General features: G+C 40.1%; 1 protein-coding gene across 9 annotated transcripts in view; it reads right to left on the minus strand.

Moving 5' to 3' along the window:
* KDM5B (lysine demethylase 5B) overlaps positions 1-25,901 on the minus strand; it is a 90,109-nt gene that overhangs the window by 8,928 nt on the left and 55,280 nt on the right. For 8 of the 9 annotated variants that reach the window (XR_012033385.1, XM_072831445.1, XM_072831441.1 and 5 more), the window contains exons 13-26: positions 24,745-24,864; positions 23,537-23,731; positions 19,992-20,173; positions 19,718-19,842; positions 18,650-18,800; positions 18,379-18,493; positions 17,596-17,951; positions 16,401-16,539; positions 12,097-12,276; positions 11,288-11,446; positions 5,801-6,286; positions 3,983-4,094; positions 2,712-2,866; positions 525-845 (exon numbers count right to left, since the gene is read on the minus strand). Coding sequence is in view for 8 of the 9 variants with exons in the window: in XM_072831445.1 (XP_072687546.1) it covers positions 525-845; positions 2,712-2,866; positions 3,983-4,094; positions 5,801-6,286; positions 11,288-11,446; positions 12,097-12,276; positions 16,401-16,539; positions 17,596-17,951; positions 18,379-18,493; positions 18,650-18,800; positions 19,718-19,842; positions 19,992-20,173; positions 23,537-23,731; positions 24,745-24,864 (2,796 nt within the window). In the remaining variant the exon portion in view is untranslated. Of the gene's footprint in view, positions 1-7; positions 224-524; positions 846-2,711; positions 2,867-3,982; positions 4,095-5,800; positions 6,287-11,287; positions 11,447-12,096; positions 12,277-16,400; positions 16,540-17,595; positions 17,952-18,378; positions 18,494-18,649; positions 18,801-19,717; positions 19,843-19,991; positions 20,174-23,536; positions 23,732-24,744; positions 24,865-25,901 lie in introns of those variants that run through there. The other variant, XM_072831444.1, reaches the window with a different exon arrangement.

The following is a 25,901-nucleotide window of genomic DNA, read 5'->3' on the forward strand; positions in this document are numbered from 1 at the left end:
AAGAGCAGGGAGACGGGGTTTTCAGAGGAAAAGATGTGATTCAAAATTGGGCAGGCCAGCCTCAAGATAGTCAGGCCGTTTGCCACTAACGGCCACTGTCCCACCACTGGGACCTCTGGCACAACAGCTACGCCACATGAGTGTAGCTGGCCCACCAGCCAAAGCAACCAAGTCAAAGCCATTCTTCAAGTCGTGACTGCTTTGGGGTTAAGACAGCGCCGCCCTGTGATAAGTAAGCAAAAGGGCATTACATCAGCATCCCTCCCACCTTCTTAGCGCCGGGAAGGTGAAAGCTGGAAGAGCAGGAAAAGGAAAAAGGGAAGAATAAGAGTTTCTTCAAGAAAAGGGAGAAGACCCAGGAACGATGGTAAGAGCAGAGATATCAGTGGGGGAGGGCTGAGCAATCCATTCAGATCAGCTCAAAGCAGATAAGCAGAAGAGAAAGACCCAGCGAGATGAGGTGTAGCTTACAGGGTTTCTGAGTTAAGGGAAAGCACGTCCTCTATGGCCCAAACCTCACTGACCTCATCTCCTTCTGGCTGCAGGCAGCTCACAGCTGGGCAGATGGCATCTTCATCCTCAGAGTCCTCCTGTTCAGAATAGGATGTGTCTGAGGGCAGGGAATGGGTTTCGGCAGAACGGACTAATTCATAGCTACGCTCCCTCTCTAACTTGAAACTGTTCATGTCCTTGGAGTGGCTCAGTTTGATTTTCTTCTTTTTGGGGGTCCGCATTTTTTTCACTCGATCCCATCGATCACTGGAGAGGCCTTCTCTTTCCAGGCGTCTCTTAAGTTTTCTCTCAAGATTGTTGATTCCATCTCTCTTCCCGCGGCAGCACTCATTCTGGAGGGAAGATAGGTTCAATTTTAGCCCACAGTGTGCGTGTTACTCAAACCAGTGAAGTATTAGCTGTATGAGAAACCAGATGGGGGGATCCCTGGGTGGTTCAGTGGTTTAGCTCCTGCCTTTGGCCCAGGGCGTGATCCTGGAGACTCAGGATCAAGTCCCACCATTGGGCTCCCTGCATGGAGCCTGCTTCTCCCTCTGCCTGTGTCCTGCCTCTCTCCCTTTCTCTGTCTCTCATGAATAAATATTTTTTTTAAAAAAGTATATGAACTTCATCAGGTGTTTGTTTAAAAAAGAATGAAAGAAAAGAAAAAAAAAAAAAAGAAACCAGATGGTCTCATTTGAAAAATCCTGCAATCTCAGGTGCCCGGCTGGCTCAGTTGGAAGAGCACGTGACTCTTGACCTTGTCAGGAGTTTGAGCCCCACATCAGGTGTAAAGAAGACTTACATAAAATGAAAAGTAACACTGTACCCTGACACCACTGCCACCACGTCCCCTCATGTCTTATAGGACAACCTGTTTGAGTGTAGCTAACTTAACTGTTGGAGCTATCAAAAGAAATAGTGGAAGCAGGAAATGTTAAAGGCATGATTAGCTTTCAAATTAGCACTAGGAGACGGGGGAAACTCCTACATTCCTCTCTTTGCCAACTCCATGAGGAAGAGACTACCAAGTAATTTCTAGCTAGGCGCATATGCTTGTCCTCTGACCTACAGAATTCTAAGGAGCTGTGCTAATCCCTTCCTCTTTAATCATGATTTCAGGGTCGTGGGATGGAGCTCCACATCGGCTCCACATCAGGCTCCACACTCAGTGGGGAGTATGTATTTGAAGTGAGATTCTTCTTTATCCTGACTATATTCTCAGGAGTTCTGAATGTTATAGGTCAGCTAGCTCACTACTGTAGTAGTGGCATCTTTATGCTAAGAAACAGGACATACATGGTATCTATCCCTTCAAGTAAGTCAGCACTCCACAAACAGGCACCCCAGTCTGAGGACCCAGTCCTCACACCAGCTGTACTGTTAGGGTTAAAGCAGTTAAAGCATTCATTAAATGTTAGCTCCAATATCCTCTACATTCTGAAAGCTTTATACCAAAAGGCCTTCCCAGCTATAATTACATTTTCATCTCTACAGTATTTCTCTTACAGAAGAAAAATAATTCTGCTTCTAGCTATTATCACATGAAAATGATGAGAAGCACCACGCTAAAAAGAAAAGAAAAGTCTTACAGTTCATTTTAAAAACAGCACCAAGGGATCCCTGGGTGGCGCAGCAGTTTGGCGCCTGCCTTTGACCCAGGGCGCGATCCTGGAGACCCGGGATCGAATCCCACGTCGGGCTCCCGGTACATGGAGCCTGCTTCTCCCTCTGCCTGTGTCTCTGCCTCTCTCTCTCTCTGTGTGTGTGTGTGACTATCATAAATAAATAAACATTTATTAAAAAATAAAAATAAATAAAAATAAAAACAGCACCAAACTCCAAGATGTGAGTCTTAGGAATGGGGTTGTGAGGTAGATAGTCTGCACCCTTTTCTGGATCAAGACAGTATCTTGGGCAGCCCAGGTGGCTCAGCGGTTTAGCGCCACCTTCAGCCCAGGGCATGATCCTGGGGACCCCGGATTGAGTCCTGCATCCGGCTCCCTGCATGGAGCCTGCTTCTCCCTCTGCCTGTGTCTCTGCCTCTCTCTCCTCTCTGTGTATTCTCATGAATAAATTAAAATAAAAATCTAAAAAAAAAAAAAAAAAAAAAAAAAAAGACAGTATCTCATCGACCAAACTATTTAGACAGAATGACACTAAATATCAAACTCTCCCACCGTAGACTGGATTCCCCTGGCTGCCTGTCAGACACTCACCTTCTCACTGCTGGGTCTAGCTGGTGAGCTTCGGTCAGTTTGCTGAGCAGGGGTTGGCTTTGCAAGTAAAGTCTGGTAAAGTTCCTGAATTTCAGGAAGGGATACCTGGAGCAACTGGGCTTCCATCAACAGCTCATTCACTTCTGGACTAACACCTGTTAAAGTGAGGACAATAAGGAATGTTTCATATGGACATTTAGACCTGCAAGAAAAGCAGGACTACCCCTCATACCACTGCCGCCCTGTCCTTATAAAATTACATTCAGTTGAAGTTAGGTTCACTTAATGTATCTAAAGCCACAATATAAGAGCTCAAGCTACACCTTCTCAGTCTTCTGATTACTAGGGAAGTACTAACTTTACAGTGAGTCCTCTCTTCACTTAATTATTGTGAACGCAAAGAGGCCATACATCTGCCTTGACAGCTTTTGTTATCAAGCACAGAATAGGCCAGGCTGTGAGCAATCTAAGTGGATTAGGTAGCTCCAGCCCCGTTACCAAACACACTAAGGATCAGGGCTCTAGCCACGGCTGCCCCAGAACTCACAAGGCAGTCAGGTATGCGTACAGCTGACCCTTGAACAATGTGGAAGGCGTTGGGGGTGCTGAGTCCCTGCAGAGTTGAAAATCCATGTGTTACTTTCGACTCCCCCAAAACTTAACTACTAGTAGCCTACTGTTGACTAGAAGCCTTACCAGTAAACATGAACAGCTAATTAACATATTTTGTATGTTTATGTATTATATACTGTATTCTTAGAATAGAGCAAGCTAGAGAGAAGAGAATGTTAAGAAAACCCTATGACAAAAAAAAAAGAAAACCCTACGAAATAAATACATTTACAGTACTGTACTATACTTTTGAAAAAATCTGTGCATAGGTGGACCTGTGTAGTTCAAACCTGTGTTGTTCGAGTCGACTATATAAGAAAAAAAAAGAGGTTAGGTTTCAAGTATAGATTATCTCTAAGGTCCCTAGGGAGCCCATGACTTAGCATCTGACTGAAATGACTGATGTGGAAAAGTCAGTTGGCCTGGGATTAATCCTTTCAACCCCTGAAAGCAATGTATTAAAGGCTTCTTCTATTTGCTTTGCATTATAAACCTTCAAAAGCATGATTCTTCTCCTACCTTACAAATACACAGTAGCCCATAACCAACACTTGAGGATAGTCTTTTTATATATCCGAACAACAAAAACCTAGTGCAAAATCACTTGTTACTACCCAATCCCAATAATAATAATAATAATAATAATAATAATTACAAACCATGGAGGGGGATACAGCTCCGGCCAGAGGAGAAGGGAGAGTGTACATACGAGGCTCTGCTGTCCCAGTCATCAGGCAAGGAAAAGGATGTTGTGCCCGTAGGCTGAGACACCTAATGGAAAGAAAACATTTTATAGAAAGGCTTTTTCAGAATTAAAAATTCTTCTAACAGTGCAAGGAAAGGAGTTTGGGTTATCAAGCAGGCAAGCAGGAAAGAACTTCTTTCCTGAAAGTAAGTCTCAAGGTACTTTAGATTTAGCCAAATCAGCTCCTATGGACCAAGCCTTTAGTCTTCCTGGTTTTATCTAGAATGATTCCAGAGAGGTCAAGAGCACTATTGGGAAATAAGGCACATCTACCTTCCTTCCTTCTTCAATGTTTATTAAAAAGCACTAGGAGGGGCACCTGGGTGGCTTAGCGGTTGAGCATCTTCCTTTGGCTCAGGGCGTGATCGTGGGGTCCTGGGATCGAGTCCCACATCGGGCTCCTTGCAGGGAGCCCACTTCTCCTTCTGCCTGTGTCTCTGCCTCTCTCTCTCTCTCTCTCTGTGTCTCTCATAAATGTATAAATAAATAAAATCTTAAAAAAAAAAACTCTAGGAGAGGGGGATCCCTGGGTGGCTCAGCAGTTTAATGCCAGCCTTTGGCCCAGGGTGCGATCCTGGAGACCTGGGATCGAGTCCCGTGTCGGACTCCCGGCATGGAGCCTGCTTCTCCCTCCTCCTCTCTCTCTGCTTCTCTCTTCCTCTCTATGATGAATAAAAAAATAAATCTTAAAAAAAAACACACACACACACACACACTAGAACACTCCTTTAACTATGAACTAGTAAATAAAGGTAAAGTTCTAGCGCATTTTGTGTAAACAAGAATATAAATGTCTCCCCTGTAGGCTGCCCAAATAATCACAACTCCTCCTATGCAACAAAAATTTAATTCATCATTTGCTAAGTGCCAGGCATTGACTGTATTTTACAAGCCTGGAAAGAAATGTAAAAGAAAACAAGGAAACAAATATGACAGAAATCAATTTTTTATCTTTATCTTTGATCTGTTTGACATTTAACTCATAATTCACTGTGTTAGTATAGCACATGAGAGCTTTGAGATCTCTGCTAGAGAAATCTGTATGAGATCTAAAAGTCATCAAGTCAAACTTGTATGAAGACTGAATAATGCCTTCCTGATTGTAACTTTCCTGATATTTTCACATTCTTTTCCTGCAGTCACCTCCTATGGAGGAAGACAAAAACCTCTGCTCATCCCAGTGATGGTCAAAAGAAGCTAGCTTTTTAGCAGAAAGAGCATGGGTGGTATGAAACCCTCTGCCTTTCCTCTGAAGCAGCACAGTACTCGGACACTTCAAAACCTATTCTTTCCTCAAAGGGTGGTAAGAGACACAAGGCAGAAAGCACTTTCCCTTCTGGTCAGTGACTTATATGAGAGGAAAAGGGGGAAAAAGTCAAGCAAAAATTATAAAAATTCATGTATATGAATTTGGATACATATTTTATGTATCTGGATACATATTTTAAATATGTATCTGGATTCATACACATAAATGGGAAAATTGTACATATCTACGAAAAGGTGAAATCTGCTCTACAGAAGCAGACTGGCAGAGAGACAACTTCTGATTGCTAGGAGCACAGGAAAGTAAAACAACACAGTAACACACACCCCTCAAAGTGATAGGAGCTGAAAAGTGCGTGCTGGTAGGTCAAGCATCATCAGGAACAGCAGCAGTACCAGAGCGAAAGGGTCTGCGGAAAGGGACAGAGCTCGGCAGATTCCAGTAACCGGCGAAGTCCAGACTCACCTTGTTGGTCTCAGACACCTGTCCTGCTGAAGCTTGCCATCTGCTATACCACAGTCCTGAGCCCACTCGATCTTGCACAGATCTGAGATTCCCTGATGAAAGCAGCTGCTGGGCTCTATGTTGCCAGTTCACGGTTCTCTCAATCATGTATCGAAGTGCATCTCCCTCAGGAAGGCGAACTCGGATACGCTGCAGGGAGGCCAGCAGGGGCAGAATTTTCTCTAAAGGAGGTTTCTCTGACCTCCGACAATGGGGACAAAGCCAGATTCGGGGGCCTTGTGAAATACTGGGTACCACCACACAGCTAGTGTGGAAGGCATCCCTGCAGAGTTCACACTGGATCATAGGGGCAGCTGGGGCCTTCTGACATAGGCAGACTTTCAGCTCCACATCTTGGACAGGTGACAGTAACTTCCCTTCATTGGCTAGTCTGAAAGACTGCAAGGCTTCCATTTCTCTTAGGCGGGCTTCCCCAAGTGTTGCCATCTAGAAAGGAGTTAACAGTCAAGGACCATGTCAGAGAGAATTTAGCCCTCTCCTAAAACTCAAGGGTCCCAGGGTAGATGATCTACATTTGAATCCTGTCCCACTGAGTTGTGTGAAGGACCCTGGATAGCATGTCCCACTGTGGCTAAATTTTCACATGTTATAATATGGAGTTAATAGTAAGGCCCACTTCCAGGGCTGCAGTGACGATTAAATGAGGGACATGCAATAGAGCAGAGCACTCTCTGCCCAGCACACAGTAAACAATGTGAGCAATTACTCAGCACACGTTACTTCTTGAAGTCCAACTTCCTTGCACATTTACCTCTCTTGAAAGATACATGCTTTTCACATTCTATGTAAATTAATTCCTGAGGATCTCCGTGTTTTCAACAGCTTTTGTGTTCTTTTACAGATGTATTTGGATGGAAAAGTCTCTAGAGCAGCCACTACCAACAGTAGTTTAAACCTCCTACTACCTTTAAGATTAAAGCCTTACATGTGTGCTGGACACAGCCACTGCAGGTAATGAAACCGGATACCTCATGAAATAACCAAACCACTTTTCCAGACTTTTCTTCCATCCATGCACACATGTACATGCTATAAAATAAGCTCATTAGAGCACAAAGACAAGCTGCTTTTCTGCAGAGTGGGAGGTATATTCAAATGGTAAAGTCTCCTCTCTATTAAGATGAGAGTCACATTCCAGGAAAGTAGGGAGTTCATTTAACCTGTATAAATGACTTGAAGAGAACACATAAACAGAACGAACTACACAGTAAAAAGCTAAAGTGATACTGAACATATTCCCGAACAATATTTACAAGATGCTTGTAAGTGGAACTTTATATGAACAGACTAAAGCACCTAGTTACTACACAAGGTATCCAATACTGAAACAAGTCCAGGCATTATGGATTTATTCATTATGCACCATCAAGTAAAAAGCCTTTTAAATATGATAAACTAGGGGATCTCTGGGTGGCTCAGGGGTTTAGCGCTTGCCTTCGGCTCAGGGTGTGATCCTGGAGTCCCAGGATTGAGTCCCACGTCCGGCTCCCTCAATGAGGCCTGATTCTCCCTCTGCCTAGCTCTCTGCCTCTCTCTCTCTGTGTGTGTGTGTGTGTGTGTGTGTGTGTGTGTGTGTGTCTCTCATGAAAAAATAAAATCTTTAAAAAAATAAAATAAATATGATAAAGTAAAATCACTAGCCCGGGTGGCTCAGCAGTTTAGCACCTGACTTTGGCCCGGGGTGTGATCCTGGAGTCCCGGGATCGAGACCCATGTCGGGCTCCCTGCACCCTGCATGGGGCCTGCTTCTCCCTCTGCCTTTGTCTCTGCCTCTCTCTCTCTCTCTCTCTCTGTGTCTCTCATGAATAAATAAATAAAATATTAAAATAAAATAAAATAAAATAAAATCACTGGATATGTCAAGAGTTAGCCACTACCACCTTGAACTTAATATCCAGTTTTCCCAACAAAAGGCTTGACCACCAAAGCCCTCCTCCAGCACTTCACTGATACAGAAATATAGATAGAGGTAAAGCACAGATTTTTATTTTATTATTTATTTATATTTTTATTTTTTAAAAGATTTTATTTATTTATTCATGAGAGACACACACAGAGAAAGAGAGAGGCAGAGACACAGACAGAGGGAGAAGGAGGCTCCATGCAGGGATCCAGACGTGGGACTCGATCCCAGGACTCCAGGATCAGGCAGGCCCTGGGCCGAAGGTGGTGCTAAACCGCTAGGCCACCAGGGCCTGCCCAAAGCGCAGATTTTTAAAACTGAGCTTTCCCCTCTAGAAAGAGAAGCCAAAGGCTGCAGGAACTATTCTTTTCCCCAATTCTATTCCCAAATCCTTAAAATTTTCATCTGTCACAGATAAAACCATTCACAGTTATCATACCCATTAACCATCAGACCCCATTATGATTCACCAGATGAGGTGCCTGGAGGCATACGGCCAGAATGAACTCTTCGTTATCTCATTTTGGAATAGGAAGAAAATTTATGAATGATTAAGAAACAAATAGATCTAGAAGTAAATCAGGTTACAAACCTTTGGTATATTTTTTAAAAATCCACTTATTTCTGTAGACAAAAACAATGTACAGGCAGTGTATGTGGGTTACGTGATAACAAGGCACCCCCTTAGAACTTAGAAATGGAGAACAGTTTATCTTTCAGAGCTTTACTATGAAATCAACAGGTAATGTAGGAGCTCTTAAGCCAGAGATTCACAGACTAGATGGGCATAGACTAGATAGACTCTGAAAGATACAGCATGCAAAGTTCAAAACGGATAATGCCTTTAACAAAAATAAACCACAGAGGGCAGCCTGAGTGGCTCAGCGGTTTAGTGCCGCCTTCAGCCCAGGGCGTGATCCTGGAGACCCAGTATCGAGTCCCACGTCAGGCTCCCTGCATGGAGCCTGCTTCTCCCTCTAGGGGATCCCTGGGTGGCTCAGCGGTTTAGCGCCTGCCTTCGGGGCAGGGCCTGATCCTGGAGTCCAGGGATCAAGTCCCACACATCAGGCTCCCTGCATGGAGCCTGCTGCTCCCTCTGCCTGTGTCTCAGCCTCTTTCTCTCTCTCTCTCTCTCTCTCTCATAAATAAATAAATAAATAAACCAACCAACCACAGAAATAATAGTGGGAAGCAGCACCTTAAAAAAAAAAAAAAAAAAAACCAGAATGATGCTCAAGCAGCAAAATCTGATCAGAACCTGACTCATGGGCAGCCCAGATGGCTCAGCGGTTTAGTGCCGCCTTCAAGCCCAGGGCGTGACCCCAGGGCCCCGGGGTCCCACGTCAGGCTCCCTGCATGGAGCCTGCTTCTCCCTCTGTGTCTCTGCTTCTCTCTCTGTGTCTCCTCTATCATGAATGAATGAATAAAATCTTTAAAAAAAATAAAAGAACCTGACTTAATATACAAATACCCCCTAAGGATGTGCCAAAATACACAAATCAAAGCAATCCCATGTCAATCACTAGAGAAGTCAGGCAGTTCCAAAGGAACAGACTGGGAGGAAGGTGCCCTGAGCAGAGACTCAACCCATCTGGTCCAGTCCTTGGAACCAGTGTAGTCCAATTCTACAATGGGCAATGCTTAGTGCCACTTAAAGCACCCCGATGGGACTACATCCAACTGAAAAGCTTCTGCACAAAGGAAACAAAGTAAAAAGGCGACTTAGAGAATAGAAGAAAATACTGACAAGACACATATCTGATAAAGGGTTAATATCCAAAATAGATAAAGAACACAAACAACTTAAAAGAAAAAAACAAACCTAGGCAGAGGACTGGAGTATTTTTCCAGAAAAGACATACAATGACAGGTACATGAAAAGGTGGTCAACCATGAAACTGCATATCAAAATCACAATGCAAGATCACCTCACACCTATCAGAATGGCTATTATCAAAAATGCCAAGAAGTAACACATGTTGGTGAGGATGTGGAAAAAAGGGAACCCTTGGGCACTGCTGGTGGGAATATAAATTAGTGCAACCACTCTGTAGAACAGTATGGAGGTTCTTCAAAAAATTAAAAATAGAATTACCAAGTGATCCAACCATTTCACTTCTGGGTATTTATTTGAAGGAAAGAAAAGCACTACCCTCAAAAAGCTATCTGCACCCCCATGTTCACTGCAGCATTATTTACAGGAGCCAATACATGGAAGTGACCTAAGTGTCCATCAGTGGATCAGCAGACAAAGAAAATGTGGTGTATGTATATACAATGGAATATTATTCAGCCAGAAAAATAAAGGAAATCTTGCTACCCACAACATGGATGGACTGTAATTGCGTTAGGCCAAATGAAGTAAGTCATCCCCAACAAAACAAAACAAACAACAAAAAACCCAACCCACAGATACAGAGGACAAATAGGTGGCTGCCAGAGGCAGGGGGTGGGGAGTAAACCAACTGGGTAATGGCAGTCAAAAGGTATAAATTTCCAGTTATAAAATTAATCTTGAGGATGTAAGGGTACAGCATGTTGACTATGGCTAATATTCTTACCACAAAAAGTCTGTAACTATGAGCAGTGATGGCTATTAACTAGACTTAGTGTGATCAATCAAATCATTATGGTGTATGCCTGAAACTAACATAATGTTATATGCCAATTACAGCTCAATAAAAGAAAAAAAATTTTAAACATCCAAATCACCTACCATCATCTTTTGTCCTAACACTGTGGCTCACATGAACTAGACTCTGCTTCAGCTTAGGATGATACCATCTTTGAATCCACAGTGCTTACTAAATGCAGTCAGATTCAAAGGTACCCAATATTCTTTTAAATGTATTTTTTAAGCATGTGTGTGTGTGTGTGTGTGTTTTACTTACTTACTAAGCTCTATGAACAATGTGGGGCTTCACCTCACAACCATGCGATCAAGAGTCACAGGGCAGCCTGGGTAGCTCAGCAGTTTAGCACCGCCTTCAGCCCAGGGCGTGATCCTAGAGATCCAGGATCGAGTCCCACGTTGGGCTCCCTGCAGGGAACCTGCTTCTCCCTCTGCCTATGTCTCTGCCTCTCTCTCTCAGTGTCTCTCATGAATAAATAAATAAATAAAATCTTAAAAAAAAAAAAAAAAAAAGTCACATGCTCCACCCAACTGAACCAGCCAGGCACCCCATATGTGTATTTCCTGTTGTAAATTACTAAGCTGGCAGTGCAGTTTCACTCATCTGTTAACCTTGATTTCTGCTGTCAGCATCCATCCTGGGGTCAACCCATAGGACTGACAATTGAACCTGCAAAACTCAGACTGGGAGGCTTCCCTGTACCTGCTGCACCTTTATGCATCTTCTACTAGGAACTTTTACATTTGACAATTTTCAGAAAGTCTTTTTGGAAAAACTGAGTACACTCAGGGTTATTCTTCTAGATGCCTTAGCAACAGCCCTGCAAACAAGAAAGGGTTAAAATCATCCTCCCAAAGCAACAAAGAAGAAAAAAAAAGCCCTACTACATACAGCTGAAGCAGTCTCCTTGCTTTCACTTAAAGCTCTCTCCAGGTCACTCAGACTCTCTAGTTTGGTGCTTTTCTTCTTTCCACTTGGCAAGGGCTCCTTGAACTTTCTCTGTTTCCTCTTCAATCCCCAAAGGCCAATGTCACATCGAGGACACAACACCTAACGTGGGGGAAAGCACAACCAACCAATTAGACAGATTTCAGATAAAGCCTTATGAAGCCTCACAATAAAAGCCTACCTGTGGAAAGGATGTAAACTTCTTAGCATCTAACATTTTCTCTGTAACATGCTGCCCTGAAGCCAGAAAACTCTCCTCTACAGAGGAGGAGGGAGGGAGGGAATGAATTTTCACAAAAGAATGACTTTGATTCTAGACTGGATGAAACAGTAAGTTCAATGTGATATATACCAATTCCAGTCATAGTGCACTACCAGTATCAGCTTAAAAAAAATACAAAAAGTACAACTATAGCACTTTATGAGAGGTGGATGAGACCATTTACCAGGCTTATTAAATGCAAATGGTGAATTATGGCCAAGGTTAAAAGTCCAATTTCAACACAGATTAAGGAACGTCAATGAGAAAAATGTTCTTCCTTAGACACTGAATGCTATCCCTAAATGTATCCAGATAACATTTAAAGGTTACTTCACTGGAAGTTTAGAAGAATCTCCCTGGCTCTACTGAAAAAAGTAACTCACAGAATGTAGACCAATCAGTGAAACCAACACCTTTGAGAGAGAAGGGAATGCATGTTCTATAAGCTAAGAGATCTAAGGTCTTGTAGATGGGCTGGTTGCAAACTTACCTCTAAGAGAGAATATGGAGAATTCTCAGTCAAGAATGTATTAGCAGCACATTCTTTCCAAGCCTGAACCTCAGCTACTAGTAATTCCAGTCTTGGTAAAGAATTCAGATGTACCGGGATAGATCGACCTCGTGTAACAAGTTCTATGAGTGTGTCTAACACTGGCACACGTCCTCCAACCTAATGAGTCAATAAAAATTGTACCAACTTAGAAAAAAGAATATTTATCTACAAAGTGAGAACAGCACAATTCAGAATAGGCCTACTCCATGATTTCAACATGTTAATTTCACAGAGATGGACAAAACTTGCCAGTTGACCAATTGCGGTGGGGTTAACATGTGTTCCTTTACTTAACACACACTTTAAAAGAACCTAGTTTGTGCTAGCCCCCAAGTGTACAGCTATGAACATGACATACACTGTGATCTCCTTGACTTTTAATGCCCTTCTAATTCTTTTTTTTGAAGATTTATTTATTTATAATAGACATAGAGAGAGAGAGAGAGAGGCAGAGGGAGGGAGAAGCAGGCTCCATGCCAGGAGCCTGATGTGGGACTCGATCCCGGGGCTCCAGGATCACGCCCTGGGCCAAAGGCAGGCGCCAAACTGCTGAGCCACCCAGGGATTCCCCTCCCCAGCTTTTTTTAAGAGATTTATTTATTTACCTTCTAATTCTAAATTCACTTATCTTGATCCCTATAGATAGGTTGAAAAAATTTCAAGAAAAATGTAATTTGCAATAACTCAAAACATTTTCACACTGACTTACGTCAATAAAAGGAACAATATTTTACTCCAATCCACCCAATGATAAAGTAACTCTGGGGAAATTATTCAGAAAACTAAAATGAGATTAAAAGTCCCACTGGTTTTCAAACTTTCATATGAATTAAGAATCATCTGGAAAGCTTTTTTAAACCATTTCTGGGCTCCTTCCCCAGATATTCGGATTCCGGTCACCAAGGAAGAGTCCATGAATTTGCATTTCTTTTTTTTTTTGGTTTTTTTTTTTTTTTGAATTTGCATTTCTTAACAAGTTTCCAGGTGATGCTGATGCTTTTGGTACTGGGACCATGTTTTTGTTTTTTAAAGATTTTATTATTTATTGGAGAGAGAGAGAGAGAGAGAGAGAGAGAAAGAATGAGGGAGGAGATGCAGAGTTCAGAGGGGCAGAGAAAAAGCAGACTCCCCCCTGAGCAGGGAGCCATTGTAGGACTCGATCCCAGGACCCTGGGATCATGACCTGAGCTGAAAGCAGATGCTTAACTGACTGCACCATCCAGATGCCCCTGGGACAATTTAAGAATGAGACACCCAAACTGGAAGAAGAATAAAAGCGTAGAATGGGAGTGGGGAGCACTGGTGATACTCTAATACAATGGTAAATCTTAGCTTCACTAAGTAGGTCATCCAAACATATCTCCTGATGTGATGCAATACAAAGTATACAGTATTACCTGATATTCTGATATTATTCCAAGCAAAAAATATTTAACTTCAACCCATCAACTCTTTGAAATTAACTTCTAATTTAGAAGAAATACAGAAGATAGAATACACCACAAAGAAATAACCAGACAAATCCAGAAGGCAGAGCTTACCACAGGGTAACTTCTAGACAGTGACATGAAAGAAAGGAGGTAGGGAAGAAAACACCACAAGATTCAAAGAAACTTAAAGACGTATGTCATTTAGGGGCAACACGTGGTCATGGACTAGATAAACAACCAGAAGGGACATTTTTGGGAAAATTGGGGAAAACTGAATATAGACTGGGAACCTGATGTTTTACTGCTTTTGATATTTATTCTTACAGAATCAGATCTATAAGGGCGTTTCTACTAGAAACTTAAAAAAGATGACTCATAAAATACATGCGATCGGGGATCCCTGGGTGGCGCAGCGGTTTGGCGCCTGCCTTTGGCCCAGGGCGCGATCCTGGAGACCCGGGATCCAATCCCACATCGGGCTCCCGGTGCATGGAGCCTGCTTCTCCCTCTGCCTGTGTCTCTGCCTCTCTCTCTCTCTCTCTCTCTCTGTGACTATCATGAATAAATAAATAAAATCTTTAAAAAAAAAAAAATACATGCGATCTTTAATATTTAATTTAGAAATAAATGGAATACTCCCTATGTGTGAAGCAGAATACTGAATAACATTGCAAAATACATAATCCACTAAATATGAAGAGGCTCCATGTTGTCAGTTATATTTCTCCATTAGTCCTTTAGTATATGATGCAAGTAAACACCAGGCTATTATTTCAGGAATGGACCAAAACTTGCTTTTCGTCCCTATGGGCACTACTGAAAACACATTACCTAAGTAGTAAATACCTTACAAAATATGAACAGAATAAGCCTATCCAGAAATATGTGCTCTTTCTGATTTCACATGCTTATCTCTCCTTATTGCAAAGACCTCACCTCACCTTTCCGGCTGCTAGCAATCATAAGTGAAAAGGGGGCCTATGACATGACCAAAACTAATCACTATAGTTCCAACTACCATTAACAAGAGCCTATATCTAAAACTCTTATTAAGAAAGTTTACTGGGAAAAAAAAAGAAGTTTATCAGGATGCCTGGGTGGCTCAGCAGTTGAGCATCTGCCTTTGGCTCAGGGTGTGACCCCAGGGTCCTGGGATCAAGTCCCACATTGGGCTCCCTCTGCAGGGAGCCTGCTTCTCCCTCTGCCTGTGTCTCTGCCTCACTCTCTCTCTGGGTCTCTCATGAATAAAAAAAAAAGTTTATGGACACAGTAAATACTTCCCTTGGTTTGTTCTCTGGCTAACTGGAGTTTACTCCTTAATTATGTAATATTATTTATCAAACAATAATATCTTCTCCCCCCCTTTCTTTAAAGATTTTATTCATTTATTCATGAGAGACCCAGAGAGAGGCAGAGCCACAGGCAGAGGGAAAAGCAGGTTCCATACAGGGAGGCTGATGTGGGACTTGATCTTGGGTCTCCAGGATCACGCCCTGGGCTGATGGGCAGCACTAAACTGCTGAGCCACCCGGGCTGCCCTTCTCTTCTCTTTTAACTATAATAGACAACCAGATGTTTTGTTGTAAACAACTGGCTAAAACTGTCTGATCTGCCATTTCTTGTTAGCAAAATTAATCAATTAGCACTACTTAGACAAATATTTAGAAAACCAGATAATTTTTTTTTTTTTTTTTTTTAAGAAACAAGATAATATTTTTTATTCTTAGAATCCAATGGCTTTGGACACCTGGGTGGCTCAGTCAGTTAAGCATCTGCCTTCGCCTCAGGTCATGATCCCAGGGTTCCAGGACTGAGTCCCACACTGGGCTCCCTGCTCTGGGCGGCAGGGGCGGGGCGGGGGGGAGCCTCCCTCTCCCCCATGCTCGTGTTCTTTCACATGTCCCTGCACTTTCTTGCTCTCAAATAAATAAATAAAATCTTTTAAAAATCCAATGGCTTCAACAAAACAGAACTTGAGACTCAAGAATGAGATCAACTAAATTTTTAAAAACCTAGCCCATTAAATAATTCAAAGATCTTTTTTCTCAATAGGTCCATAACATCTACTGATTTACAATGAGTACAAAGATATAGACACTCCCCACCAACTTTTCAAATGACATTATCTAGCTACAACCGGGTAAATCACAGAATGAATTTGGTCTGTACCTTAATAATGCTACAAGCAAATTTAACTCCTTTTATAATGTATGGGCAAGTCATCAGGTAGGACATCTAACATAGGATCATATATACTTAGTGCTAATTACTTTGGAACTTAAGTTTCATTTCTTTTGTAGGGGTGGGGAGGCATTTTTTTTTTTTTCCATTTTTTTTTTTTTTTAAGTCACTACATCGTGAAAGATTCTGGGCCTTTGGGCCTACATTCTCATTGTAATCATGTAACCAGATTCACTAAATGTGCTACTCTTGATTATCTGTTCTCTAAGTTGTTAAGCCAACAAGAGACAACTGTACTCAAAGATTTAGAAACTACCTTTCTCCCACAACTTCCATCTTTAGCTTTTTCTTTGATCCTTAACCAAGTAACTCAAGTTTGTTCAGAGAGGATCCCAAACTCCCAGAGAAAGTTGGTTGACTTATCTAAACTTTAAATATTTGAGCCAACTGGTCAGGATAATAGATGGGTGAGTATATCTACATAAGATTGAACAAAATTTTTGATTTGGCCAACCGAAAACACCGAATCTGTGTGGTGTGATCCAACACAGTACCCTCCTTTATCATTTTTTAATTATTGCTTTTCATAGATGCACTTATACACTCAAGACACTTTTTTCTTAAACCAACCTGCAGGGCCTCTACATCCTGAAGCCAGTCCCTGGCTCTCTGCACCGAGTCTTTCAGAGCTACACCATTTGGCAGATATGCGGGGATCTCCTCAATCTCCTTAACTGCCGTAGCAAGGCTGTTCAATGAATGCCGAGGTCTAAAAAAATGAAATATAAGAACTACTTAACATTTTACATGGTGGTTCATTTTTCTTAAGGTTTACTAAAGAAACCAGAAAAACCATTTCAAAGGAAATTCTGTATAAATAATTTTTTAAAAGTCAGTAACTATTAGGTATCAAGTTAACGAGTTTCAAATACATGCGTACAATTTAAAAGCCTCTAAAATAAAGGAAATGACTCAGTATTTAAGTTCTGCTTATTCCTGATTTTATGCTGCTATAACCACAGACTTTTCATTCGCAGAAGGTAACTTAATGATTATTTACTGTATTGAATTACATATACTGTCAAAATTCATATAGTTTCACTAAGAAAACTTAAGTTCTCTAGGATAGCAACATTCCAAAAGCATAGTATCAAAAAATGTGCTCTTTGCTCAATGACCACTATTTTAGGATTACAAAAGTATGTCTGTTAACCATGTATTGTTTTTGTACTTTATGTTGTCCATCAGACTAATGAAGAGCTGTCAGACGAAAGCAAAATTAAGGGAGCGACTGATCTTTCTCCCCTCAGATAGTTTGCCTGAGTCCAATTAAATCTCTCCAACACAAGTAAGATGTCCTGAATCACAAAGAAACAACAAAAATGTACATTCCTATTTCTGATGGTAATTACTGGCTATCTTCATTTTATAGAACGGTGCATATTAACTTTCAGACATTTTCAAGACTCCTTGGGAACTTATTTATTAACTGTGGGTTGAAATGGTTTTCCACTTGTTTGTAAAACTTTTTTCTTCTCTCAAAGATGGTATCATTGGGGTCCAAAGAAATTTCATTAAAACAACTCTAGAAAAGGCAATTCCACTTGAATCATTCATTTCATAATCAGTAAAGTACAAAAAAAATTAATATTCTTTTACCTAAGTTCCAAAGCAATTCCAAACATCTCAGCTACTTCTACATGTGTTCTACACTTTCAGCTGCAGCTTCTGGACATTGGTCACATACCAATCACTGTGCTCTAGTGCTCTCAGATGGACATATCACTCAACCTTCCCCAAGAGAAAGGTAGATTTGGTTTTTTACCTGGCCTTGAGAAGACTCTTGGCTTTGTCATCCCAATGCTCTGACACTGTGAGCAGTTCCTGAAGTCGGGCCATTGCTTTTTCCACGGCTGAATATGGGGCCAGACCCACCCCTAGGTCTATGAGACGTCTCATATCATCTAATGTAAGGGAGCTGGGGTCTAGGCAAGCTTGTTGCACCTCTTCTAGCCAACGGGCCTGCTCCAGACGGGTACGCATCTCAGCAAGCTGTGGAAGTTCAACATCAAATTCAAAGCTGACATCTAGCAAGTCTTGCAGCTCAGCAGCACTGGGCATTTCCTCAGAGAGCAATTTCTGGCTATGCTGTTGGAAATCTTCTACACGGTTCAAAAGATCCTAAAAAAACACAGGTTGTTGTATCAAAATACTTATTTTAGTAATTTGGATTCTTTCATACTCAAAATCTTCAATACATATTCAATGTGACCCTCTTCCCTCTCATAGGATTTTAGCAATAGTATGGGTAAATGAGATAATATATAAGCCAACTGACAGCTAAACAAAGTGACTATAACAGACCTTTTACCAACTGCAAGTGGTTACTTTCAAGGTAAAAACTTCCAACTTTCTCTCTCTCCTTTGTAGGCCTATTACAGTCTCTTTATACATATATACCAAAAAACACTCCATAGGTATTAAAAACATCTGCAAATGTTTGTATAAATTAACCACCCAAGAAGATGACTTAACATGTCAATTGAATTTATTTACAAAATATAGGATTACCAAAGTACTTTCCCACACATCCCTCTGTAAGCGTTACCTTTAGCAAAGGTGTTTGACTGAGGACACATGGAAGAGCATACAGCTGTGTCACAAACTGTCGGAGCTCATTCACTGTCAATTGATTTTGGGATTTTCCTCCACCAGATCGGTATCTATAAAAACAAAGGCCCAAGGAAGCCATGAGAACATGATATTTTCACCATTCCCAGATTCAATGTCACAGGAATACAGGACAGAAGGAAAAACCAGTCACAAAAGGTTTCAAAGTTTAGCCACCAAAGAGTCCAAACTCAAACAGAAGTATATACCTAGTTTGCCTTTTGCCATTAAGCAGCTGTTGTGCAACAGAGGCACACTTCTCTGCATCCTGTGTGACTAAGCGAAGGTGACGCAAAAGATCATTGTCTGGGAATTTCTTCATTTCGGATTCTTCAATTAAAGCCTTAAAGCTGACAAGGCCTAGGAATAAAGAAAAGGTAATCTTTTCTGTTATCATTATGTTTATTATGAGTGGTATAAAATATAGGAGGAGAGTTTGCTTTTATACCTTATCTAAAGTATGATTATTAATAAATTTGTTCCCTTGATTGGTCTTTTTTGGGCAAGGGTAGAGGCTTTTACTTTTATTTATTTACTTTTTAAGTTTTATTTATTTTTATGTAATTTCCATACCCAAATGTGGGGATCAAACTCATGACCCTAAGATGAAGAGTCGCATGCTCTTCCAACTCAACCAGCCAGGCACCCCTTTAGAGTGTTTTAAACAAGTGCCTAGAGTTGCTCTTCAACGTGGAAATGTTTCAGAGATGGAAAACAATGGACTTGTCAAAACAAGGCAAATGCGGATCCTCATTGTTGCACATACCACTCCTTTCTCTTGCACTTTGTAAATGATGGGAAAGGAGTTTTAACTTTCGAGGTAATAACAAAAGACAGAAACTGTGACATTGATTAGCACTAAAAAGTAATCAAACAAAAAAGTGATTAAACCAGAGACCCCTAATTTAGTAACATGCTACCTTTATCTTAAGATTTAGGTTTTAAAAAAGGTTTTTCTAACATTCTATATAAAACGTAAAATATTGTTTCTGAGACCAGAGGTGTAAAGGTCATTCCATTTTCTAACAAGATGATCTTTGTTACAAAAAACACGATCCTGTACATCAAGATTTTCCTCTGATATAGGGTATCTGCCTAACCCACTCATGGCTTTAAAACTTTCTCTGCTAACTCTCCAAAAGCCTGGCTGAAAATGGGGGAACTAAACAAGGACAGAGTCAGATTGTTTCAAGTAATCTGTTTGTTGATAACTATGTTAGCTACATTATGATCAGTCCCAATTTGCCAATCACCAAGCCACACTGTATACCACATACTTTTCTTTTTGTTAATCTTTGCCTCCAAAGCTTCATTCACATTCAGGGCCCATTCATTATAAGATTCTGCGCGAAGCTTCAGTGCATTCATCATGGGGTAGAGATCATCCAGAGTGTATCTATACCTGGCAACAGGATAGCAGACTTAGTTTTGAGATATTTGGGTTTGGAAAAAATCATACATTTTATGCTCAGTATTTCAACCCTAGAATAGAAATATCACTTTATTAAAGATTTAGGGTTTTCCATAGAAAAGGTTATTCTTTCTACTCACCTCAGTTTATATTTATAAGGAGGACAGGAACACAATTCTTTTACATGATGCAGGCAAACAAGCAGGCCAGGTTTACAAGAACAGGAGATGGCAGACATGAAGCATGTGGTTTTACATTTTATACACTGACGCTCATCATCCGGTAACAGCTCAAAATCCATTCTTTCCGAATCAATTACTCCCTAGAATAAAGTATACTTTAGAGACCTCCAAAGGATAATATAATCCATCAGTCCCCCAAACACATAACAGTTGAGTTTAGGGGAAAAAAAAAAAAAAAACGGGTGGGGGAGTATGGGGGAGCCCCACCAAAATAAGAGTGCATATGTGGAATACAAACTAACAATGATCTAGCAGCAAATATGGTCAGGTAAACTACCTCACTTGTTTGGGGAGAACCTCTTTTCGGACAAGGTAGATCCTTATGTTTGGCCGTTTTGGTCAGTATGAAAATAGTTATTAATAGGACTGTAAACTACTAAGATTTATTTTGCTCTTTGTGCTACTCCAAATTGGCCCTATCCACACTTTGGGTATAGATGATAAGAGCAAAAGAACTGTATATACTTTCTACTTCAGAGGAAATATTATATAGGACTTCAGAGTTATACCACTAGAGAATCCATAAAAAGAATAAAAATAAAAAAGAAAGATGAGAAGATTATCATGAAGGGATTATTGAGGGGTAGATGCTGAGTAGTCAATTAGCTTTCACACATAAAGTTACCTAAAGGGTATTATTTATCTGAAAATGTTAGAAATATGTACAAGACACTAAAGTCATAATAAAGCATTTCCTAATTGAAACAATGTCAAGAAAAATGAGATCTTAAACCAGTAAATTTCAAACTGTAGTTTGCAACAGCTAAAGAACGCTCCCTAGGATATACGTTTTGTCATTGAAAGATCAAGCTTTGACCACCTTTTCTCCTTATCTAAAACTGGACCCAAATCTAACTGTGAGAATGCCAGAATCTGATCAAGTCACTTTATGAACCACCAAGCAAGCTCCTCTGTTTTACTGTTTTATTCTGTATTTTAACCTTTTGACCATTTTACTTCCTGCTGATGACATGAACCAACAAAGACAGAGGAGAGTAAGGAAACCGCTAATCAATGAATTTTCCTTTTAAACTGGAACTGATCATTAAAAAGGACTTCGAGATAAAAATGGTTGTAATTTTACTTTAAACTAAGATTAAAGACCAATTTTATGGTTCTTAGTTGAGAATGAATCATATACATCTCACTCAACTTTAATTTCTCAATTTCCACATTTGGAAAAAAATTTACTCAAAGTTCCACAAATGAGTTACCATTATTGATATAAGGCCATGTTAAGACACCTAAACCGTACCCTCTGGGCATTGTTTTCCCTAACTATAAAATATAAGGAGAAAGTGAATAAGCTTGCTGTTGGTCCATAAAAGGCTTCAGAGAGCCAACATTCAAGAGTTATATCTAAAAAAGTCACACTAAAAAAAAAAAAAGAAAAAAATCCAATGTGACTCTTTTTGCAGATACCACTGTCCCAAAACAGCACAAAAAAAGCTAACAGAACTACTGAGTTTAGCAAGGTTGCAGGACATAAAAAGTCAATATACAGAAGTCAATTATATTTATAAATACTAGCAATAACCATTTGAAATAAAAAATTTTAAGGTATCATTTATAATGGTACCAAAAAACAAAATATTTAACTATAAACCCAAGAAAATATGTGTTAAGATCCATATGCTGCAATCCACAAAAAAATGAAAGAACTCAAGAAGACTTAAATAAATGGTAGATATATGATGTCCATGAATTGGAAGAGTCAACATTGTTAAGATACCAATTCTCCCAATTATATTCATGGATTTAATGGAGTCCCTGTGAAATCCTAACAGGGCTTTTGGTAGAAATCAGTAAGCCAATTCTCAAATTTATATGGAAAGCAAAGGAACTAAAATAGCCAAACCAATTTTTAAAGTAAATGAATTGGAGAACACACACTATCTCATTTCAAGCCTTATTACAAAGGTATAGTAATCAAGATCATATAGCAACAGCAAGAGAATAAATGCATAAGTTAAGAGAATAAAACAGAGTTTAGCAATAGACCCATTTATATGCGGTGAATTGATTTTCAACACCAAAGTGCCAAGGCATTTTAAAGGAAAAAGAATGGTCTTCTCAAGAAATGGTGCTAAAACAATGAGACATCTTTTTTTTTTTTTTAATATTTTATTTATTTTTTCAGAGACATAGGCAGGGGGAGAAGCAAGTTCCATGCAAGGAGTCTGATGCGGGACTCGATCCCAGGACCCCGGGGTCACGCCCTGAGATGAAGGCAGATGCTCAGCCACTGAGCCACCCAGGGGTCCGTCCCACAATGAGACATCCTTATGCAAAAAAAGAATAATCTCAACCCACACATTGCACCATAAATAAAAATTACTTGAGATGGATTAAAGATTTACATGTAAAACCTAAAACTAAAAAATTCTAGATGAATAAACAAAAGGTCTTTGTGACTTTGGGTTAGGTAAGATTTCTTAGGTACATAAAAAAGATGCAGGGGCACCTGGGTGGCTTAACAGCATCCAACTCTTGGTTTTGGCTCAGGTTGGCTCCTGTCATGATCCTAGGATCAGAAGATTGAGCCACACCTCAGCAGAGAGTCTGCCTGAGATCCTCTCCCTCTCTCTGTCCCTCCCCCAATCTCTTTCCTCTCTAAAATAAAAAAATCTCTAAAAAGATGCATAAAAGATGGGACGCCTGGGGGGCTCAGTGATTGAGCCTGCCTTCAGCCCAGGGCGTGATCCTGGAGTCCCAGGATCCAGTCCCACATAGGGCTCCTTGCATGGAGCCTGCTTCTCCTCCCTCTGCCTGTCTCTGCCTCTCTCTCTCTCATGAATAAAATCTTAAAAAAAAAAAATGCATAAAAGAAACAACTGCTTAATTGAACTATCAATTAGAAAGACACTGCTCTGAGAAAAAAAAAGATAAGCAACTGACTGAAAGAAAATACTTGCAGAACACTCATTTGATAAAGGACTGGCATAGAGAATGAATGGAAATCTCACAACAATCCAATAAAAAAAGGAGGTGGGCAACAAAATATATGAACAGACGCTTCACTGAAGAGATACATACACAAGTAGTAAATAAGTACATACATGATAGGATGTTCAGTAAATCAGTGGCCATTAGAGAAAATGAAAACCAAAATGAGATATTAATACACATCTATCAGAATGGGTCTTTTTCTTTTTCAAATATATTATATATTTATTCAAGAGAGACACAAAGAGAGGCAGAGACACAGGCAGAGGGAGAAGCAGCAGGCTCCTCGCAAGGAGCCCGATGTGGGACTCCATCCCCAGACCCCGGGGTCACGCCTTGAGCCGAAGGCAGACGCTCAACCACTGAGCCACTAGGCATCTCCAAAATGGGTCTTAAAGGAAATTAGCCTAAGAAAAGACTTCTTAAAATGAGATTAATTTAAGAATTTTACTAAGTAATATCCAGAGACACACCAATTGGGATTCCAGAAATCTTACCAATTTACGAACAGTTTCTCTTAAAGCTTTCTCATCCTCAATCATAATGGCCATATCTTTCTGAACAGTTGAAGCCACTACGACATCTAGTACATCAGCCTTGGAAGCCATCTTGCAAATCATCTCATCGTGGGAAAATACACAATAGCGATGAAGCAAGCGATAATGCTCCACACACTGTCGGCCTAATGGCAGCTGTTTCAAAAGACAGAGGATAATACATGACATTTATCTTTCTTTCTCCTTTTTATTTCCAAAGACTTCTGATCATTATCACATTACCAAAGAGCATATTCTGGGTCATAATACATTTATCAACCCTATAGCCAGACTCTAAGAGGCCTTGGCCCTTTTCTAGCCTTTGCATCTCAAAGCTCTGGCATGTCAGGTATCTAATTAAAAAGTAGTTTAAAAAACCCAATGTATGATGGTGCCTGGCTGGCTCAGTCAAAAGAGCATGCAACTCAATCTCAGGGTCATGAGTTCCAGCCCCACTTTGGGTATAGAGATTAATAAAGACATTTTTAAAAAACCCAATGTATTAACAACGTGTCAATGTTCAGTGTACAATCTAACTGGACATGAGAATTTACACATTTCCTGAAATAACAATGCTGACTTAAACCTGCTTCAGGGAATTAACGATGCTCTAAACTATTTAATGGAAAATAATTTCAGGTACAGGTAGTACTATTACTCAGTAAAGCACTGAAACAAGGTTATAATTCATTAAATTTAACATCACACACTTGAACTAGATCTTTTTATGTAAAAGAAAAGTATTAATACCAATATAAAAATTCCACCTTACAACTAAAACCAAATGCATCATTAAAAATTGCTGTATTATACATTAAATTTAAACTAGTGTTACATAGGCTTAAGACTGAATGAACTTTTTGTTACAAGTTTGCAATGAGATACTGAATTTTCCCAAAATGTAAATCAACAGACTCATTTATTCATCAAGTCTCACTTTTACAAAAGAAAAACTTATCAGCTAAACTGAGCAGTGTGCTTAGTCAGTACAGGCTTGATATGTGGTGCCAAGTGCTTTACCCCACTGTGGATGGTAATCAATTTGTAGACCAGCCATTTGAGGAGCAACAGGTTTAAGCAACCACACACATGAAAGCTTCTCAAGTATCATATACTACACTTCAGTAGGAAAACAATATATTCAAAAAGGCTAAGTCATAATTACATACCCAATCGACAGTGCAGAAGTTAACAGCCTCAGCAAAATTAAAACCTTGATTAAAACCACTGTGGTAGGCTCTTGGAAATGTAATCACAAACTCCCCAGCACACTGATTAGTTCTGTAAACCTAGAGAGACAAAAATTGGGGATTTTTAGTGACATTCGTGAAAGACAATCTGGACACAGACTATCAGATGATATTCCAGAAAGAGAAGCTTTCTTCTAATTACAAGTGAGCCAACAAAAAGAATTATGGTAGAATGATCATAGAGATACTCTATTCGGCCACAAGATGGAGTAGTATTCCAAACTATGAGGGTTGATTAGGCTCTAAATAGAAAACATGGATTTTACTATAAAAATTGGCTACATCCAGGATTAGGACACATCTAAATATAACTACAATTACGAGTATTCTAATATTATTATACCAAAATAGCATTCTTTTACCACCAATTAATGAAATTCCACTGTTTTTCAAGTATGTCATTCCATAAAGAGATCTTATTATAGCCCTCAAGCTTACCTCCCTCCAACAATTCCTTTTCCCACCCCAACTCAAAAAAACACCTGTATTAAGGCAGCAATCTCTTGGATGTCAACCTTAGCAATATTTTTCTGGATAGGTCTCCTTAGGTAAGGGAAACAAGCAAAAATAAACTCTTGGGACTACAGCAAGTTAAAAGCTTTTGCACAGCAAAGGAAACAAACCATCAATAAAAATGAAAAGGCAAGCTACTGAATGGGAAAAGACATTTGCAAATGATATATCCAATAGGGGTTAATATCCAGAATATATAAAGAACTCATTTAAATCAACACCAATAATCATCATTGAATTGAAAAATAGACAAGAATAGACATTTTGCCAAAAAAGATATACAGATGGCCAACAGATACATGAAAAGATGCTCAATGTCCCTAATCATCAAAAAAAAAATGCAAATCAAAACCACAGTGAGAGGTCTTCGCTCATGTATTAGAATGGCTAATAACAAAAAGACAACAAGTGTTGGCGAGGATGTGGAGAAAAGGGGACCTTCGTATACTGTTGGTGGGAAGTAAATTGGTGCAGTCACTGTGGAAATATGTGTACCCCTGTGTTCAATGCAACATTATTTACAATGACCAAGATATGGAAGCAATCTAAGTGTCCATTGACAG

This window comes from Canis lupus, chromosome 6 (assembly GCF_048164855.1).
Source record: "Canis lupus baileyi chromosome 6, mCanLup2.hap1, whole genome shotgun sequence".
NCBI lineage: Eukaryota > Metazoa > Chordata > Mammalia > Carnivora > Canidae > Canis > Canis lupus.